This window comes from Pleurodeles waltl, chromosome 3_2, assembly GCF_031143425.1.
Source record: "Pleurodeles waltl isolate 20211129_DDA chromosome 3_2, aPleWal1.hap1.20221129, whole genome shotgun sequence".
Taxonomy (NCBI): Eukaryota; Metazoa; Chordata; class Amphibia; order Caudata; family Salamandridae; genus Pleurodeles; species Pleurodeles waltl.
In genome coordinates this window covers 89,157,244-89,178,202 of record NC_090441.1, presented here as the reverse complement: position 1 = coordinate 89,178,202, position 20,959 = coordinate 89,157,244, and the positions used below count along the sequence as shown (strand labels likewise).

Genomic DNA, 20,959 nt, shown 5'->3' with positions numbered 1-20,959 from the left:
TTTAACAAAAGCACTAATGTCTGGGCAGACAGGTCCAGGCAGAAGGACATTTTGCCCAAACGTACTGCAGGGCTTTCTGGTTTCGGTCCATTCACAGACCCACCTCCAAATAAGTACTGCTTTGGTATGTATTCAAAAGGTGAGGAATCTGTGACTAGAAGTCAAGAACGCATTTGCTTTTATTTGGTAATGCTCTTTCTGATGGATACTCTGTCTAGCTGCACATTCCTCACCAACCATCACATTCTCCCCGTTATGTGACTAGAGACTATCCTTTATTTAAACATTCGAATGTCAGGAGCACTGTTGAAAACAATGAAGTAGCTCGGGCCTATAATGGCTGGAATAAGTCTTCTGCTCCAACATTCCAATGTTTTTCTTTCTGTTTCACTCTTTATAATTTAGAACAATACCCTCAGTGGGTGGAATGTTCTGATAGCGTCATTGCCCTTCTGCCTTGGGCTATACCGGTTGTTAAAGGCCCAATCCTTTGTTATTTCAGGGTGTTTAACAACCAGTATAGCCCTCTGCAGCCTGCTATAAGGCAATAATAAGATCCCAAATCTAAGAATCTGCACACTGGTCACACCGATTTCCTTTGGGTGCTCTGTGTCTCAGGGCTCAGACACTCTTGAAAGAACATACATCAGCATGCAGGAATGGCACTTATATAGGCTCCAAATATAATTTCTGGAGTGGAATGGCATTCATGCATAGCCATACAGCACTATCTACTGACGTGCAGTGGTACTCCTGAAAAGTTTCGGATCCAGTCTGATGCCTGGGGAATATTCACAAGGTGAAGAATCTCTGGCTAGATAGAGATTCTGTCAGAAAGAGCGTTACCGAAGGTAAGTAACTCGTTCTTCTAGTACAGACATATGCCTCCAAAACGTGTTTCTCTACCATCTTAGCACAGTAGAATGACATGAGCGGAGAGCATCCTGTTTCTTTCACAAGTAGTGATCCAGACAGATGTTCCTGGGCAGGAACAATATCTAGCCTATCTTTTTCAGAAGTAATAGGCTGTAGAGTTCGAGCTCCCTAGCACACCTTGCTCCTTTTTTCACCATTTCTGTTATGTTTTATTGTGCAGAAGAACCATGTAAAGAATCTTACCTGACAGGTACTGTTCAGAATTTTCAAGTTCTTTCTGTAAAAGTGCTTAGGCAGACGGGATGGGGAGGTGCCTTGGGTTACCCTGCATATGTGTAGCCACTAGGTTGTAGGATGCTTTATAGCTTTAACGATTGTTACACCTGGCATCCTTGGCATGGTATCCCCTAGCTATTTGCCCTCTGATCTCCTGTTTTTGGACCTATTTTTGCTGGCCTTTAGGGATCTGTGTACTTTACCACTGCTGAAGTGCAGGTGCTTTGTCCCCTAAAACATGCTAACATTGACTTCTCCATAATTGGCATATTTAATTTACTGAAGTCCCTAGTGAAGAGCACTACCTGTGCACAGTCCCTGTACATTAAATACTACTAGTGTGCCCACAGCACTGATTGTGCCACCCTCTAAAGTAGCCTTTCAAACCTGACTCAGGCCTGCCACTGCATAGCCTGTGTGTACAGATTTAAACTGCCATTTAAACCTGGCAAGTGTACCCACTAACTAGACCCAACCCTTCCTTTTTATTGAATGTAAGTCACTCCTGAGATAGGCTCTGGTTACCCCCAAAGGTAGTGTAGGAAGTTGGCTCTGTATATACTATTTCAAAGTAAGAAATAGTGTGCACAGAGTCCAAGGGTTCCCCTTAGAGGTAAGATAGTGGCAAAAAGAGATAATTCTAATGCTCTATTTTGTGGTAGTGTGGTCGAGCAGTAGGCTTTTCAGAGGGTAGTGTTAGCATTTGTTGTACACACACAGGCAATAAATGAGGAACACACACTCAAAGACTTAATTCCAGGCCAATAGGTATTTATATAGAAAAATATACTTTCTTAGTTTATTTTAAGAACCGCAGGTTCAAGATTTACAAGTAATCCTTCAAATGAAAGGTATTTCACTTAGATACTCTAGGAACTTTGAATAATCACAATATCATGTACAGTCTTGGTAAAAATAGCAATAAGCTATTTTAAAAGTGGACACAGTTCCTGGGGGAGATAAGTAAAGATTAAGTTTGCAGGTAAGTAAAACACTTACAAGTCTCACAGTTGGGTCCAAGGTAGCCGACCGTTGGGGGTTCAAGGCAACCCCAAAGTTACCACACCAGCAGCTCAGGGCGGGTCAGGTGTAGAGGTCAAAGAGGTGGCCAAAACACATAGGCTTCAATGGAGAACAGGGATGCCCCGGTTCCAGTCTGCCAGCAGGTAAGTACCCGCGTCCTCGGAGGGCAGACCAGGGGGGTTTTGTAGAGCACCAGGGGGAACACAAGCAGGCACAGAAAGTACACCCTCAGCGGCACAGGGGCGGCCGGGTGCAGAGTGCAAACAGGCATCGGGTTTTAGATAGGAAGTAATGGGGAGACCTGGGGGTCTCTTTAACGATGCAGGCCGGAACATGGCGGGCTCCTCGGGGTAGCCACCACCTGGGCTAGGCAGAGGGTCGCCTGAGGGTCGCTCCTGCACCGGAGTCTGGTTCCTTCAGGTCCTGGGGGCTGCGGGTGCAGTGTTGGTTCCAGGCGTCGGGTCCCTTGTTACAGGCAGTTGCGGCCAGGGGGAGCCTCTGGATTTCCTCTGCAGGCGTTGCTGTGGGGGCTCAGGGGGGTTGTCTTTGGCTGCTCACGGGCTCACAGTCGCCGGGGAGTCCTCCCTGAAGTGTTGGTTTTCCGCAGGTCAAACCGGGGGCGTTGGGTGCAGAGTGGAAAGTCTCACGCTTCCGGCGGGAAACGTGAAGCCTTTAAAGTTGTTTCTTTGTTGCAAGAAAGTTGCAGATTGTTGAACAGGGCCGCTGTTCACAGGAGTTTCTTGGTCCTTGGTTGCAGGGCAGTCCTCTGAGGCTTCAGAGGTCGCTGGTCCCTGTTGGATGCGTCGCTGTTGCAGTTTTCTTCGAAGTTGGGAGACAGGCCAGTAGGGCTGGGGTCAAAGCAGTTGTCGTCTCCGTCTTCACTGCAGGGCTTCAGTCAGCAGTCCTTCTTCTGGTTAAGGTTGCAGGAATCTAGTTTCCTAGGTTCTGGGGAGCCCCTAAATACTGAATTTAGGGGGGTGTTTATGTCTGGGAGGGCAGTAGCCAATGGCTACTGTCCTGGAGGGTGGCTACACCGTCTTTGTGCCTCCGCCCTGTGGGGCGGGGGGCACATCCCTAATCCTACTGGGGGAACCCTCCATCCACAAGATGGAGGATTTCTAAAAGTAAGGGTCACCTCAGCTCAGGACACCTTAGGGGCTGTCCTGACTGGTGGGTGACTCCTTGTTTTTCTAATTATCTCCTCCAGCCTTGCTGCCAAAAGTGGGGGCAGTGGCCAGAGGGGCGGGCATCTCCACTAGCTGGGATGCCTTGTGGTGCTATAACAAAAGGGCTCACAGCCAGGTATTACAATTCCTGCAGGGGAAGGTGAGAAGCTCCTCCACCCAGTACAGGCTTTGTTCCTGGCCACAGAGTGACAAAGGCACTCTCTTCATGTGTCCAGCAACATGTCTGGTGTGTGGCAGGCTGGCAGAAACTAGTCAGCCTACACTGGAAGTCGGGTATGTTTTCAGGGGGCCTCTCTAAGATTCCCTCTGGGTGTATTTTACAATAAATTGCACACTGGCATCAGTGTGCATTTATTGTGCTGAGAAGTTTGATACCAAACTTCCCAGTTTTCAGTGTAGCCATTATGGTACTGTGGAGTTCGTGTTTGACAAACTCCCAGACCATATACTCTTATGGATACCCTGCACTTACAATGTCTAAGGTTTTCCTTAGTCGCTGTAGGGGCATAGTGCTCATGCACCTATGCCCTCACCTGTGGTATAGTGCACCCTGCCTTAGGGCTGTAAGGCCTGCTAGAGGGGTGACTTACCTATGCCACAGGCAGTGTGAGGTTGGCATGGCACGCTGAGGGGAGTGCCATGTCGACTTAGTCATTTATTCCCCACAAGCACACACAAGCTGTGAAGCAGTGTGCATATGCTGAGTGAGGGGTGGCATAAACCATTCTGCAGCCCTTAGAGACCTTACCTGGCATCAGGGCCCTTGGTACCAGTTACAAGGGACTTACCTGAGTGCCAGCGTTGTGCCAATTGTGGAAACAAAGGTACAGTTTAGGGAAAGAACACTGGTGCTGGGGCCTGGTTAGCAGGGTCCCAGCACACTTTCAAGTCATAACTTAGCATCAGCAAAGGCAAAAAGTCAGGGGGTAACCATGCCAAGGAGGCATTTCCTTACAGGTAAGGTGCAGTTTATTTAAAAAGGTGCACTATACTCATAGTTTAACATGTCCAGATATTGAAAAACTCTTTCACAATTGCAAGTGCTGCTTCTACCATAGGATAGCATTTAGTTTACCCTAGGACAGCTTTTAGGTGTAATCTCCCATTGGGAATAAATAGGTACCTGGAGTTTTCTGTTCCTGGACTCGCAATTTAAAATCATAAATTATAGTGAAGTCAGATTTTAAATTGTAAGTCTGAAAATGTCACTTTTAGAAAGTTGGCACTTTCTTACTTAAGACATCCTATGCCTCTACCTGTCTCTAAATACCTGCCTGGGGTAGATGACAGCTGGCCTTTGTGCATTCCCACTAGAAAGTTACACCCAAAGGGAGCCTGGATATTGATTGCCCATCACTGGGCTGATGGGTCTTGTTGGGCTAGATGGGAGCCAGGAGCTGACAATTACTTCTGAATAGGGCTGTGCCTCTCCTCACACAAAGAACTGCATGCCTCCCTGTTGAATGTCTGGAGCTGGGGAGGGCAGGAAAGGGGCCCTGGGGACTTCAAAGGAAGGTCTAGAAGTTTCTCCAACCTTCCAGAACCTGGGCACTAAAGTATAATTGCTGGACCCCAAACTCCACCAATCAGAATTCTACTGAGACAAGGACACTGTGTCAAGAAGGCGGACCGCTGTGCTGCCAGGAGGGACTCTGCACAGCATTACTGTGTTGGCCTACTGCTGCTTTATGCTGACTTGTAGGAGAGACTGACACCTTGCTATTGGACTGTTATGTTAACCTACTGCCTGCTTAGTCTATCCTGCAGGAGAAGGACTGGACTCTCCTTTCTGTTCCTGCTCCCAGAGTCTCTGAGGGCTTATTGGCTTGCCCCCGGTTCTCCAGAGGTCAACAGGCATCAAAGATCTCCTCCCCAAACTGATCTGCGGTAAGAGCACAACGGATTGCTCTTTTAGAGACTGGGCATGGTGCTTCCCCAGCCCAGCACCCCTAATGTGTGCTCCAGCACTGCTGCTCAAGCATCCCAGCAAAAACCACAAGCGCGGCCTCATCACCCTGCTGGTGCAGTGTGTGCATCTGTAAGGTGTGCCCCTTTTGGCTGCTGGGCCATACTACTAAACCAGGCACATCCTGAATAACTGCGGTGAGAAGACTGCTTTGCGTTTTGAATCGTACCGTGTCATGGACCCGCCTACACCTGTGCGAGACTTTGACGAATTGCCTAAAAAAAACCCGGTCACCGATGTGCCCCAGCCCCACCTGCACTTGCCCTGAGCCTTGCTGTAACGCAAGCTGTGCGCCTTTCACCCAGGCTCCTGGCAGGGGTCACAGGGTTCACCTGGTTCTCGCCAGCTATGCGGTGGCCCAACTCCTCACTCCAGGAGGGACTGTGCTCTTGGGTTGAACGACTTTCCTGCATCCCTGTACAGCTTGCAGAATGCATCAGTCTCCCTGCCTCCAGGACCAGCGGCAGTCGCAGAAGGAGCTGCACCGTTACCATACTGTACGGGGCACCCATAACTTCTCTCTGCAACCACATCACCTACGGACTGGGTTGGTGAACACTTCGTACTCATCACCGTAACTACGGTAAAGGGAGTGCCCGCATAATCTTCCCAATAGTCTGAGACAGTGTAAAGCCTATGAGACACGCTTTTCTCTTGCGTCAGTGCTACAAATTGCCAGTTGCAAGATTATAAGCACTCCTCCGACATCGCAAGAAGTTTTTTCAGGAATGATTTAATGAACTTGAGACTCAATTCTCCTGTGACTTATTCTCAATGGCATAATTCCTGATTGCTTTATTGGATTTTTTTTTGTTTTTGGTCCCATTTAATAAGATAAACTATTTTTGTAACTTGGTGTTGAGTCCTTTTTATGGAGTGTTACTGTAGATAAGTGTTGCAAAAATACTTTGCCTTCTAAGTTTAGTCTGCCTCTGTGTGCCAAGCTGCCAGGGGGTGGGTACAGATTAATTTAGGTTGTGCATCTGATTTAACCTGACTAGGATTGTGGTCCTTACTTGGACAAGAGACATACCTCTGCCAACTAGAGACCCAATTTCTAGCAACGATAGTCAGATATATGCTGTACTCTGATGCCATTCTAAACTGGTGTTAGGTTCTGTTTTGGATCCAATTCCTGTTCAGTGTAGCATAAAGTTTTTTTGTTTTTTTTTGTCCATCTTCCTTGAATCACGCACCAAGGATGGCACATCTTTTAGACCAGATGTCCAATAAAAAAAATCTTGCATATGGCCTATGATGGCAAGACATTGTTTGGGAAAAATATTGATGACTCCCTATTGGCAATTATAAAAGACACTGCTATGTCTCTCTGCACTTTATAGTTCAAGAAATTGCCCTTTCCAGGTGCCAGATGAAGAGGCTTTTCCTCTTATAGAGGTGGTTATGAATGACCCCCAACAATTTCAAACCCAATCTCAATAAAGGACCCCCTACCATCAGGCTTATCAGCCGCCCACAGCAGCCTACACCAAGCAAGGTTCACTCTGGAAGCACCGCCAACCCCCGCCCCCAGGGCGTGATATAATCCATAAACAATTACCTGGACTAGGTACCAGCTACATCCACTCCTTCCACCCATGTGGGCTCAAACAACCCAAACTACCTCCGATAATGGGAGGAGATAACACCTGACAAATGGGTGTTGGATTTAGTAAACTCTGGCAATACCTTGGCATTTGTGCAGAGACCACCAAACCATCCTCGAGCAGGAGTACATCCACCTCGTCTTCACTTACTAAGGAAAGAAGCCTTGATAACGCTGTCCAAAGACACAATAGAGAAGGTTTCCCCTCATCAAAGAGGATTATTTTTCTGATGGATACACCTACCTGTGGATTCCTCACCTAAAGAATTCTCCCCTCGTGCCAGCCTCGACGGAAATTTCTTCTTGCTCTGCACGTCGATGATGACGTCACAATCGCCCGACTCCATGCGACGCTGTATGACGTCATCCAGGCAATAAGAAGCCACCGTCGACGTGCAGATGTCAGTTCCCTTTTTTCCGTGCCTCCGAGTAACGGTTTTTCTTCGAGGCTCATAGGGAGCTACAGTTGCGTATCTGTGGTTACAATGTCGCAGCCAAGAAAATCTGGTTTTAAGCCTTTTAACCAGTGCGGGGGTCGAATGTCAACCTAATTGCCGCAATTATTTCAAGCTCATTAGAAAACAGAACACTCTTTTATTGTATATAATAAATTACTGATATAGTACCTTTCACTTGGGCTACAGCCTAGCAATACGTTTATAGCTTCTTGGGCAATGTTCTCTTCTTTTTCTCATAATTTCTATAATGATTGACTTGCTACTCTGTTAAATGCTTATGAGATCCTCTGAAGGCGAAGGAAAAGAAGTTCACCTGTAATTCTAGTTCTTCTGTAGGAGAACTTTAATTGTATCCATAAGTAACCCACTGACAAGTGTTTTTATTGGCATTTATGAGTGGTCAACCAGTGACTTTTGGATGCGAATCAGCTATTGCACCCTCTACCTGACGAAGAGCGGGTTCCAATGGTGAATCATGCCTCCTTGGTGAGTGAGAGACCACATATCCCACTAGGATAGGTCCTGTAAGTTTGAGTGCCAAGAATCATTGGTTGTCCATAACTGCCAATAAAAACACTTGTCTGAAAAGTTATGATTAGTTGTACAGCTTAGTGAATTGAGAGACTGGACTTGTCTACCCCTCTTTATATGTTTGATTTATATACAGAGTTGTAACCTGTGTACTTTGCAGGCTGAGAGAAGCACAGGTACATGTGCATATAAAACATTTCTCCTACAAGTCTGTTGGCAATCTGAGGATGGAAGTAACCATGCACAGAGACACTCCTAACAGTCAAGTAATCATTTTAAATAATTTGCTTATAGTTTTGGTAAAACTGAACATAAACATAAGGAATAAGATTGAGCATATTTGAGATCAGCAGTAGAGAGATCTGAACTGATGATATTCTTTTTATTTGAAATAAACTCAGGAATGTTCCAATTGGCTGAATCTGTGTGACTTAGATCGTCTTCTGCGGGAGTCACAGAAGGAAGTGCTTCGTTTACAAAGACAAATTGCAATAAAGTATCTGAAAGAGTCTCTCCATTTATCTAAAGTTGGAGCTCGTGGATCTTCTCCATTTACTGTCATTTCCATGGGAGCCACTGGTGGTATACACATAGATACTTCAGTGCTCTCTGGACCCGTTGAAGAAGGAGAGGATGTAGCATCAGAAAAACCATCTTCTGGAAAGGATGAACAGGTAAAAAAGACACCTGTGGCCTGTAATGTTTCATTTTTTTTATATTGAACGTTAAATTATAAAACTCTCCTTCTCTTTGTCTTTATGTAATAATGCCTTTGCTTGGAAAGATATTCCTAGATAAAGGATTTTTTCCATAGAGGAAGGAAAGGGTCTTTTTCGCTCTCTGAGTTAGGAGCAGTGGAAAATGAGCAATACATAGATGCCTATAACATATTTTAATTGTGAAGCTCCAGCAGTGTCTTATTAGCTGCTTTTCAGAAATGTTTCCTCTCCTGGATTTGTAGTATGCCTGCATTTGTTTTTCTTTTATGTGTCCATATGGTTGTTTTGGCTTTCTGCAGTGTTTTCATCATGAGAATTAGCAGCCTACCATAACTACGGCATTCACAAAACACAATCTTCATAGAAGTTTCCAAAAAGTGCTCTTTTTTGCCTACTTTGTACATGGAAAGTTTTGAGATGATTCATTAAGCAGGGGCTAAGAAAAAAGGGTGCTTCCAAAAGGCAAACTCCCCAAAAGAATTACACCAAATTTGGCAGAAAGCTAGATCCTGGCCCAGAGAGTGTGTTTGTTGTGATTTGGTTTAAATCAATTCAGCGGTTTTTGAGAAATTAAGGATCAAGCTTTATAGATAGCTGGACAGTTTGTGTTCAGATATACTCTGATTGGCCAGTTTAAAGAAAACAAGTCTTGATTGGTTGATGTCAACCTGAACAATATGTTTTGTCAGCCATTACATGACTCAGAGACTTCGCTGTGCCCTGTAAATGAATTAAAAAAATATGTAATGGGGCAGGTTGAGCACACCCAGCCGCCAAGGGGCATGTTGGGGTGGGGAGGAGGTGGTCCCAAATGGACGTACCTCCCTTTATTGGCTGGCCACAATGTGGATAACATACTAAAGCAGCCTTTTCAGGATTCTGGGATATGGTCCCTTTTAAAATACATGGCAGAGAATGGCAGGTTTTGAGGATCATAAAAAGGAGCACGTATAAAGGGTGATAACAGATTTTAGTTACAATATAAATCATGTGGTGTTGGTACCATACTAATTTTAGGAATCGTTGTGGGTTCTAAAATGATTTTACCCTGTGAAAAATGCTGACCAGCTGCTGGGATTTCATGAATCATGTTTGAGAGAAAACTTTTCTCTCATAGAGGTTATGGAAAGTGCTGCAGAAGCTAAAATGAAAGCATATTTTCTGTAAATTAATTAAATAAAGAATAAAGTCTGACATTCTGAGTGAAACGTACTTTCAACAGCAGCAGCAGCAGCAGCAGCCTCTCAGTTGATTACCTTGTGTTCCACTGCAGCCCCCCAGAGTGTAGAGGGCAGGAGGTCAGCGGTAGGAGCACCAAACTGGCCTTACAGGGCAGGTGCCAGGGGCTACAGGAGCACAATACATCACACAGGTAAAGTGGGAGGGCAGAGCAGCATGTAAAACAATATGGAGGGTACAGGGCCACGTACACAGACATCAGATGGAATGGGGGAAGGAGGCAAGGGCTGCAAGCAGACAGGAGGGGCAGCTGCAGCATAACAGACAATGGAGGACAAGAGAAGGGGGCAGGTGCACCCTAACAGACCATGGAAGGCATGAGAAAGGGGATAGGGCCCAAACATGGACATATGAGGACAGAGGGAAAGAGAAGGGCAGGAGCAGCAGGCATACCATGCAGGGCAGGCATGATGAGCACTGGAAGCAGAACACACCATGAGCGGCAATAGAGAGCCTCCAAGGGCATACACACTGGCAACAGAGGGAAGGTGGGAGGTAGTTAAGGGCAGCAAGCTGACCACACACAGCAGGTGGGGGACAATGGCAGCACAAAAGACTATGCATTGCAGGCGGGAGGATTAGTGACAGCACAACAGCCATGGTGGGCAAGAGAGAGGGGACAGGAGAATGGATAAAGGACGATGCAGGGCAGAAGAAAGAGGTTGGGCAGGAAACAGACAACAGAGGTCAAGGGAAAGGGCCAGGACTTCACAACAGACAATGCAGCTTGGGCAGGAGGAGCAGTTGCAGCACAACAGAGCATGGAGGGCAGAAGGGAGTGGAAGCAAAATGGACCATGGAGTGCAGGAGGGAGGGTATAGGAGCATGAACCTTGGACAGTGGAAGGCAGGGTAAAGGTGGCAGGGACAGGCAGCAGCCATCTGACCATGCTGAGCAGGCCGGAGGGGAAGTGGCAGCTCAATGGAACACTTGGGGTAGACGGGAGGGGCAGTGGCAGCGCCATCAAACATGATGGGCAAAAGGGAGGGAGCAGGGGCATGCACACAGAAGGCAGGGGCAGTTATGCATGGAGGCTAAGCAGGAGGCAGTGGCTGTCACGATCTGCACGTCTCTTACCACCGTAGGCGGCAGTGCTAGGAGGGACGCCTGGTTTCTTACCAGTTCAGCCCACTGCAGCAAATCTTTTAACCATTTTAACCATTGTCGGGTGTCTGGTGCTGCCGGTGCCTTCCATCGCATTGCTATCAAACGCTTAAATAGGATGAAAGCCAGCTCGATGCATGTTTGTATTTGCTTGTTCTTTTTTGGGCGAGGGCGGATGCCCAGGAGGCATGAAGCAGGTGTGGGGGAGAGCGGACGTCCGACCAGTTCAGCAACATAAACAATAGTTAACCACTTTCGCTGAATGTTATAATACAAGCATGCAGAGGATCCTTGGAAATTTTTTACATTAGTGTGCCTATGCTGGAGAGTCTTCTTTGAGTAGAGTGTCTTTTGGAAATAAACAAACATGACTTGCTTCACTCTGAGCATTTTGTGATTGCCCACGACTGCACGAACTGAGGAGAACCAGTGGCATCATACAAGTAATTGTCATTTAGAAATGGCATAATCATGGTACTGTGAGGCCTGTAAGAAGAAGCTCTTCAAGCCTTGAATATTGTTATGCTCAGCATCAAGGTATACAAGTCAGCAAGTAAAGTAATGTAAATATAGAAAGATAACAGTCTGAGAATATAAACCTACAAGACAGCTATGATGAAATCGCCGACACAGGCAAGTCCAATATATTAAGTCTATGAGGTCTTGGGCACATAAAAGTATGGAGAGGCCTTGTCACTGTTCATAAAAAAGTTTGTAAGCACAACTGGGAAAGAATCAGCTGGTACTATGGATTTTGAATTTTGTACTGGCACTGCCAACACCGTGCTGCAAGGCTGAGCTCCTCATGACTTCTACAGTCACTTTAAGCCATGTCGAAAAAACAGCATAGCACTTGGGAGAGAATGAAACCCAGAGACGATAACTGAGCAGGTAGAGAACTCAAAGCTATGTCTCCTCAACCTTCATGCTGCCATGGTAAAATCACCACCACGATGGAGCCTTGGGGTCATGATCATGAGCTTAAGAAGCCAGCTGCAGGAATCTATGGGAAGTGTATGCTGGGTTGCGTATATTTTTTATGAACTGATACAGAGTACTTCTTTTGACTTTTCCTCCAATACTGTTGACCTAAAAAATGGCAGACAAAGTGAATCAGGGTGGATCCCTGCTGATCTTGATAGCCCTGTAGTGTTTCTCTTTGAGCCCAGGCACAAAGCTTATCTTACATCTAAAATGGAAGGTACATTTTTTTAGTAGCAATATTTCACTTGTAGAATGCGTGGGATTCAGGCATTATGTTTACTTTTCTCGATGAGTACCCTTGTGCCCCGGTAGGTGGCATTGTTCGGCTCCGTCTGGCATTGAGCATGCCGGAAGTGATGTGCACACTTTCTATATAGGCTCTACCCCACCAAGCTGACATTAGTTCTTTTCTTTCCATGCCAGTCAGCACAGATCTGGAGAAGAGCTACCCCCAGTAATTTTTTAACTGACCTTTTTTCAACCATTTTGTCGAAAGTTTTTGTGGTGTGGCAGGGATGTCCACAGAAAAAGGCTGGTTTCAAGCCCTGTGGTGCCTGTCATCAGCAGATGTCAGTGATAGACCCACACCCCATCTGTATCTGGTGCCTCGATCATGACTGCTACCCCAAGACCTGCATCAGTTGTTGTGCCATGCACCCCAAGGCCTTGAGGGAGCATTCCCTCAAGCTGCTTGACATGTGACGTTCTCCGTCCTTGCTGAGAAGGTGCGAGGATCAGTTGCAGTTACAGTTGTCAAGACATTTGGGTACAAATGAAAGAACAGGAAGTCAAAGAGGTCTTCTACTTTGCCCCCCCATCAGAATCATCTGACGAAGGAATGTCGGAGTCGAGGCCTGGTTTGCAGTTGGGCCTGTGCCAGGGCCGTCTTCGTGCCTCCCTGAGTTTCTTGGAGCCAGGGCCACCCTTGCCCGCCTGCATGAATTTTTTTGTGGCCATGCACCTCCAATTTTATTGGCTCCTCCCTGCTGGCAAGTTGCCAGGTCCCACAGGTTTGGGAAGAGCCCGAACTGGTCTCCTGCTGACGTGCTTCACCCCCAACACCAGTGGGGCCCCATGGGTCAATGGGCAGATCCGGAGCGGTGCCGGTCAAGCCACCTCAACCTTCCCCAGTGTGACTCCATTGTCAACATCCCAGAGCCCCCAGCGTTGCAGTGTCCATACTCATCCCCGACACAGAGCTGGATGGGTTTCAGTCAAAGTAGAATTCTCCACTTCACAAAGTGTTTTCTCCTATACCATTGATTCCTTAGTTTCTAAGAGAGATTCACGAAAACCTGGCCCAAGTTATGTTCATTGTATCGTGCTGGAAACGGTGTGGTACGCAGACCTCCTGCAGCTCTCCGTATAGCTTCCACTCTCACTTCTCTCAGTGCAGATCCCATCTTTCAGTTGGGATCACAAGTTCGGCAATGCACTGAACAGGAGCAAGGGCCTGATGAAGCAAGCCCTCACCCACCTTTCATCCTTTTGAACACAGTGGCTTCATGACAGTGTCCACTACCTCTAAAGGCCGCTAGATAGCTGTTGTCTGGCCTTTTCATGTTTTTCCCACTGGAGATGCATAAGATTGACAAGGAAAGCCATCAAATGAAAGAAGCACATGAGTGACAATAATGCCAACCAGTGGTACGGAATGAGCAAGATTAAGTCCACTGTAAGCTCTTGTAAACTGACGATAGGCATTTTCTAAATTAGTGTGTCATTTTTAAGGGCAACTTTAAATACCACTTCTCTAAGGAATGATTTAATAAAATGTGTCTGATGCATTCATAAGCCTCTAAGGAACTATTCATCATGACGGCAGTTGGTACAAGATATACTCCGATGTTGGGATATCAGAAGCAGATTAACAGCTGAGTCTGCATGGTACCACTTGGAGGTGCTGGAGAGACATTGCTGGGGATTTTTTTTCCAGACCAGTCTGAAGCCCGCAAAGATGCTTCATATGGAGGAATCTGCAGGAAGATTATTTATATGTGAGGAGATTATGTATCCGCCACAAGTATTGTGACAGGAGGTAAAAAACTGAAGGTAAGTCTAATTTTCTGCAGGTAGAGCTGCTATCCACTTAAAACCTTTCCAGGGTTAGGAACCAGGAGTGAAGCTTCTAATGTTCCAATATTTCTGTTTAATTTCTTGTGCCCAAACTCACATATTTTTTACTTCTGCACGTGGGTTGGAAATGTACCTTTAACTCATTATTCTGGGGTGCTGCTTAACTTCCCTCAATTGTAAGTTGACCATTTGACTTCAGTTCTTGTTTTCTGGGTATAGAAGGGAAAATTCAGTCTTCTGAGAGTTAGGGTTTAACTTTAGTTTTATAGTTGTTGTCTACTTTTGAATTTGCAAAATGGAGGAGGTGTAGCTGTTTAGGCTGTTGCATCATTCAATTTCAATGTTAAATACAATCAGCATATTTTGAAAAGAGATACCATGAATCATTAGCATATCCCCTAATGGTTTCTCATACAGATTGAAGCACAAGTGTGAGGAAGAGCTCAAATGTATTTTGCAAGGGATTTCCCTATGGATATGTTAGGAATTTGCTATTTTGATAATTTGCCTTCGGTCAGAAAGATAGGAGCTGAATCATTTTAGCACTGTTTATTCAAGATTCTTTTTTTTTTTTTTAAGGATATTATGTTGGGTATTGAGAAAAGACCCCATGGATAAGTTGAGGAGAACTAGAACGTGCTAATTTTCTTCATCCAAATGGTAGATCAACACCCACAATTTTGAGGATGGAGATTTCATTGCTGTAACCTGCACAGGAACAACGAGAATGTGGATGATTTCTTGTAGTTTAGTTTATTGCTCTAGTTGTTGGCTACATATGTTTTAAAGACCCATGGGACAAAGGAGAGGCCTGTGGCCGGTGTATAGTTGTTTAGCACGTCAGGGTCAGCACTCAACATTTTAAGCAACGGGCATACATGTTCTATCTTGAGCTAATGTGGGAGATGGCACTGGCTTAGGGAGGATTTGATGGTTTGTAGTGACAAGTGAGACAGTGAGTTGAAGTGATCATTAGCTAGTGTGTGTAGTATGGCATCTGAAACCATGTTTAATGGCTATGGACTTAGGGTGTCAATTTTCAGCATACCAGGGCAAAGGGGTGAAAGCATGCCAGGTAGCCACATGATTATTCTTGTTGAAAAGTAGGGCTTTCTGTATCAGTTCCGATATATGTTTGGCTAGATTGTTATATGTTTTCTAGATTTTATTGGAGAGGGCGGTTGACTGCTTCATTGCATGTGGATTCTGTGATGGAAAGTGGAGCATCCTTAGTAGTTTTATGCTGTACAACCAGAACAACTTCTCTGGAGTGGTTTGTTGCGTATGTAAGTTTTGATCTCCAGAAGAATGATCTAGAATGGTATATAAGTTTATAAAGTTTCCCTGGCTTGTCTGAGTTTAAGGAGGTGTGCAGGGGTACGAGATTTTCTCCTTTTGTGTGCTCTTAGGTTTTACGCTTCTTGTTCACATCGGCATTGTAATAATTGAGATTAGCCTAGATATTTTCTTTATCTGATAGAGATTTCTAGCTGCAGATTCCTTAACTATGATTTTCCCAGGCATCAGGCTGGATCCGGAAACTTTTGCTGAGCAATACCCCTTATGCACACCATTGGGTGGCTCCATTCGGCTCCGCGTGGCGTAGTTGGCTCCGGATGTGACGTCGCGGACACCTATATAGGCGCCACCCAGGTGCGCAGGCGCCAGTCCTTTGCTTTCTGAGCCAGATAGCACACATACGGAGAGAACTACCCCTCTGTTACTTTTTGACAGGCCTTTTTTTTGGCATTTTGTCGAGATTTTTTGGTGTGTGTCTAAGATGTCTTCGAAGAGGGCTGGGTTCAAACTGTGTGGAGTGTGTCACCACACCATGTCGGTCACTGACCCCCATCTCGTCTGCCTGTGGTGCCTCAAGCGTGACCACTACTCGTGCTCGGACTGCCAGGCCATGGTGCCCAGAGGGCAGCGGAGGTACTCGACCTTGATCTGTCCTTAGTGGCTGTCAAGACGAACATCTTGACGGAAGTGCTCCAGCCTGGTCTTCCACATCTGAACCCCTTTTGTCCTTAAATGATGCACTTACAGACACCCTGCTGGGAACTTGATCCAAGTCCCTGCACAGGGGTCTCCTGTTAATAGGACAATTGCCCGCCTTCATCGACCCGCTCCGGGTGACCCTATCTTTCTCACCTAACAACCCACCCCGAGAGCTTGGTTGTCCAAGCCTCTGTCCCATCAGGGGACGCATTCCCTTCTGCTCCCTCGGATAGGGAGTCCAGGAGAAGAAGTTGAGAAGAAATAGTTTTCTTCCACCAGCCTAGCACTGAGGTTGGTGAAGACCTTGTGCTTATTGGGTCATTTCTCCCATATCATTTGGGACATGGTTACGCAAGTGCTGCCTCAGGTCCTGGAGGAGGCCCGGGCCATACTCTTCCAAGCAGTGAAAGATGGGAGTAATGCAGCTAAGTTCGCCATATGGCGTGGACAGGACAGGTCTGACTTGCTGGGCAGAGCAGTTGCATTGATGGTGGCCTTGAGGCGCCACGCCTAGCTGAGGACATCTGGCTTTTCAGGGGATGTCCAAGCAAGTCTAATGGACATGCCCTTCGATGGCACTTGCTTATTAGGTGAGAAGGCAGTCTCAGTGCTTGAGCGGTTTAAGGAATCTCGGGCTACAGCCAAGTCCCCCGCACTTATGAAGTCCAGGGTAATGGACCTGGAGTTCGTAGGCGCACCTCTACTGATGCAGGGGTGCCCTCACACATAGGTACCTGCACCCTGCCCTCTGGGCTAGGAGTGCCTACCATAGGGTTGACTTACAGTGACCTTGTGCAGTAACTTGTAGTGGAAGGGTGCATGCACCTTTTCACGCAAGATGCAATGGCAGGCCTGCATACACATTTTGCATGGGCTTCCATTGGTGGCACAATTCATGCTGCAGCCCCTGGGGAACCCCTGGTGCCCCAGTTCCCTGGGTACCTAAGTACCATATACTAGGGACTTACATGTGGACACCAGTATGTCTATTGTGGGGTGTGCAAAGTCCTACGCAACCAAATTTAGAGGGAGAGAGCACAATCACTGGGGTTATGGCTAGCAGGATCCCAGTGAAAACAGTCAGAAAACAGAAGGCACAAAGTGGGGCTAACCATTCTAAAAAAGAGGGTACTTTCCTACAAGTGGAATCTCAATTTGGTCCTAACATACCTCATGTGCACTCCCATCGAGCCATTACGCAATTGTCTCCTCCGGCTGCTCACTATCAAGACAGCCTTTTTAGTGGCAATAACATCTGCCTAGAGGGTGAGTGAGATACAGGCCTTATCATCTAAACTGCCATATCTCACTGTACTTCCGGAAAAGGTGGTGTTATGCACCTGTGCCTCTTTCCTTGCAAAGGTGGTGACCCCTTTCCATCGGGGTAAAACTATTACCTTGTCCACTTTCTTTGCTCCCCCCACATCTCTCTAAGGAGGAGGAGCGACTCCACCTGCTGGAGCAAAAAGAGCATTGTCGTTCTGTCTTGATCGTACAAATGAATTCCGGGTGGACAACCAACTGTTTGTGGGTTATGTGGGAGCAAAGAAGGGACAGGCAGTACAGAAGTGGGCAATTTTGCACCAGGTTGTTCTCTGTATCAAGATCTGCTATGCCCTGGCTAAGAAGCAGCCTCCCAAGGGCTTACGGGCCCATTCCACCAGGAAGAAAAAGGCTGCAACCACAGCGCTAGCGCTTGGAGTCCCAGTTCTGGACATCTGCCAGGCAGCAGCGTGGGTGTTACTGCACACATTTGCAAAGCACTACTGCCTGGACAGTCAAGTTTGCAGGGATGAGCATTTCCCCTTTTCAGTCCTGCAGGACGTCTTGGTCTGAAAACATTGTCGGCAGCCCACTGCCAGGAGGATATGGCTTGGGTATCTAATCAAAGGTAAAGAATCTGCAGCCAGAAGTCTCTAGCAGATGAACACATTACTTACCTTCGGTAACACATTATCTGGTAGAGACTCCATCTAGCTGCAGATTCTTTAAACCCACTCACGCCTCCCCGCTCTGCGGACTTGTTACTGGGGTTAGGGTGATCCATTTCTCATGGCCATACTTTTGACACACTTGGCGCAAGTTCTTATCATGGCTCTGCGCTTCTAGCATGGAAAGTTGTGGTAAAAGTAACTGTCGCCTGGGTGATGCCTATATAGTTGGCTGTGACGTCAGATCTGACGCCACATGGAGCCAAATGGAGCCACCTGACGGCGCGCACAAAGTGTATTGCTCAGCAAAAGTTTCCAGATCCACCCTGACACCTGGGAAAATGAAAGGTCAGAAATCTGCAGCTAGTCTCTACCAGATAATGCATTACCAAAGGTAAGTAACTTGTTCTTTGTGGTTGCAGGGCAAAGTGTCCGTGATAGCTGTAATCTCCTTCCCAGATTATTCTGCTGACTGGGTACGGTGTGCATCAGCTCTCCTGATAGTTTGAACAAATGGGTTAGGGAGTCCAGGGATTTTTTTATGCATGTTTTTGAGGTCTCTCGAGTTTACCACTGTGATTTCTGGTGTGGCATTTAGAGGGACACTAGAGTTGAACAAAATGAAGGGGATGAGGAGGTGATTGACCATTCTACTTGAACTGATTAGGGGAATTAAAGGTCTTTCTTAGCAAAGATCAGTTCCAAGGTGGCACCGTTTTTGTGAGTAGGGGAGAAGTAGTTTTGTAATAAGTTATTATCAGGTAAGGAGGCTTTAAGTTTTGATGAGTAACCGTCATCAGGGATGGGCAATACCTGTTGCCATCCGCCTATGGCATGTTGGGCCAGATGTATCATCATCCCGGTTTCCATTTCCTAAATAGCGATTTTTAAGAAATCGCTATTTAAGAACTGCAAAATGGGATGTATGAAAATTGCATTTCGGTAATAGTGATTTCTTAAAAGTCACAATCGCTATTACCGAATCGCAATTAGGGAATGGGACCCCATTCATCCCTATGGGCCTGTAGGTGCGAATGGTTTTGCATTACCTAATTTGCGAATTCCTGTTAGGAATTCCCAAATTAGGTAATGCAAACCCCAGGGTGCTGGGGACCTAAGGCCCCTAGTGCAGCTGAAATTTTATCGGTATAGATGAGATAATGCTGGGTGGTAGGAATTTTGTGGATTCCTGCAGATTCCTGAAGGTTCCATCACAAAAATGTGGGAAAAATGTGTGATTTCCAGCAAAGTTGGAGGTTTGCAGGGCACTGTGGGTAAGAAAATGGTGCGGGGTGCATGTGAAGCACACTACCCTGGAATCAAGCAGATGTTTAGTTTTCAGATGTGTCTAGGTCATGTGGATTTTTCTACATGGCACCGTCCAAAAAGTGCAGCCCTCACCATTCCAAGTGGGGTGATTTTGAGAGTTAGCGAAGCTCTCATGGCCCAAATGTAAAACCAAAACTCAAAATTATCAACTGTCCTCTTGCTAGCTGTGGGATAAGATGTCTTAGGGCCAGATGTAGTAAGCTGTTTGCATGGTGCAAACTGCGAAAATCGCAGTTTGCGCCATGCAAACAGCCTTCTGCGTTGCACATTCACAGTTTGCGAGTCGGTACCGACTCGCAAATTGTGAATGCGACTCGCAAATAGGAAGGGGTGTTCCCTTCCTATTTGTGACTCGCATCGCAATGCAGAATTGCTTTGTGACCACGAATGCGGTCGCAAAGCAATTCGCAGTTACCACCAGTGTCACACTGGTGGTAACTCATTCGCAAAAGGGAAGGGGTCCCCATGGGACCCCTTCCCCTTTGTGGATGTTGCCCAAAAGGTTTTTTTCAGAGCAGGCAGTGGTCCAATGGACCACTGCCTACTCTGAAAAAACGAAACCAAATGGTTTTGTTATTTTATTTATTTTGCAACTCGTTTTCCTTTAAGGAAAATGGGCTGCAAATAAAATTAAAAAACTGCTTTATTTAAAAAGCAGTCACAGACATGGAGGTCTGCTGACTTCAGCAGGCCACCATCCCTGTGAGTGCAGGGACTTGCTATGGGGTCACAAAATGCGACCCCCCCCCCTTAATATTTATGAGGTGGGTCTTTGCAACTTCATAGCGAGTCGCAGATGGTGTCTGAGACACCGTTCTGCATCTGCATTTGCGATTCGGAAATTGCGAGTCGCACAGACTCGCAATTTCCGAATCGCAAATGTGGAAGTTGCTACATCTGGCCCTTAGTGTGTGGGGGGAGAGCTGAAAGACTGTTACCCCCTTCAGTTGGGGTGGGAGCATAACCAGGCCCATACTGGTTGTCAGCCACCACTATTTATTTATATTTTCTTTAGATTTCCTGGCATCTAGTAGACTTTCTGCACACCCCGTGACCCCCGTACAATACAATTTGCCCCCAGGGGAGCGACCCTTGCCTAAGGGTTTTTTCCCCATATATAAAAAACAAAAGTAAACATAAACAAAAATGTATCCCTGGTGTCTAGAGGGTTCTGCTAATTATAATAGGCTGATGGGGGCAGAAAAGGCCTACAAATATTTTGCCCCCCAGGGGAGCGGGCGTTGCCCAAGGGGCCGCTCCCCTTATGCGTATAAAAACAAAAAGAAATCCCTGATGTCTAGTGGTTTCTGTCTCCCCCTCTCTCCCCCAATTCCGAAAAAATAATTTGGCTCCCTGGGGAGCGGCCCTTCCTCAAGGGGCTGCTCCCCTTATGAGTAAGTATCTAAAAATAAAATTCACTGGTGTCTAGTGGGCAATTCTGCTGCCTGATCGCAATACAATATGGCAGTAGAAATGCTTGCAGAGACATGAAAGCTCTTGCTCATGCCTCTGTCTTGGCCCCTCCTCCCGAGCGGAACAGAAATGTTCAGCATTTCTCTTCCACATCGTGCTTGAAAGCATGCTTCCATGGGCGGTGACCTCTGTTGCAGTCAGCACGCGATTGCATGCTGACGTCATCAGACGCCACTGGGGGGG

The 20,959-nt window shown here is 46.5% G+C and overlaps 1 protein-coding gene across 1 annotated transcript in view; it reads left to right on the top strand.

The window, feature by feature from the left end:
* Nucleotides 1–20,959, top strand: part of TSPOAP1 (TSPO associated protein 1) — a 2,439,191-nt gene that overhangs the window by 592,693 nt on the left and 1,825,539 nt on the right. Inside the window, exon 5 of the mRNA XM_069226865.1 lies at nt 8,325–8,597. Within this exon, the coding sequence (XP_069082966.1) occupies nt 8,325–8,597 (273 nt within the window). The remainder of the gene's footprint in view (nt 1–8,324; nt 8,598–20,959) is intronic.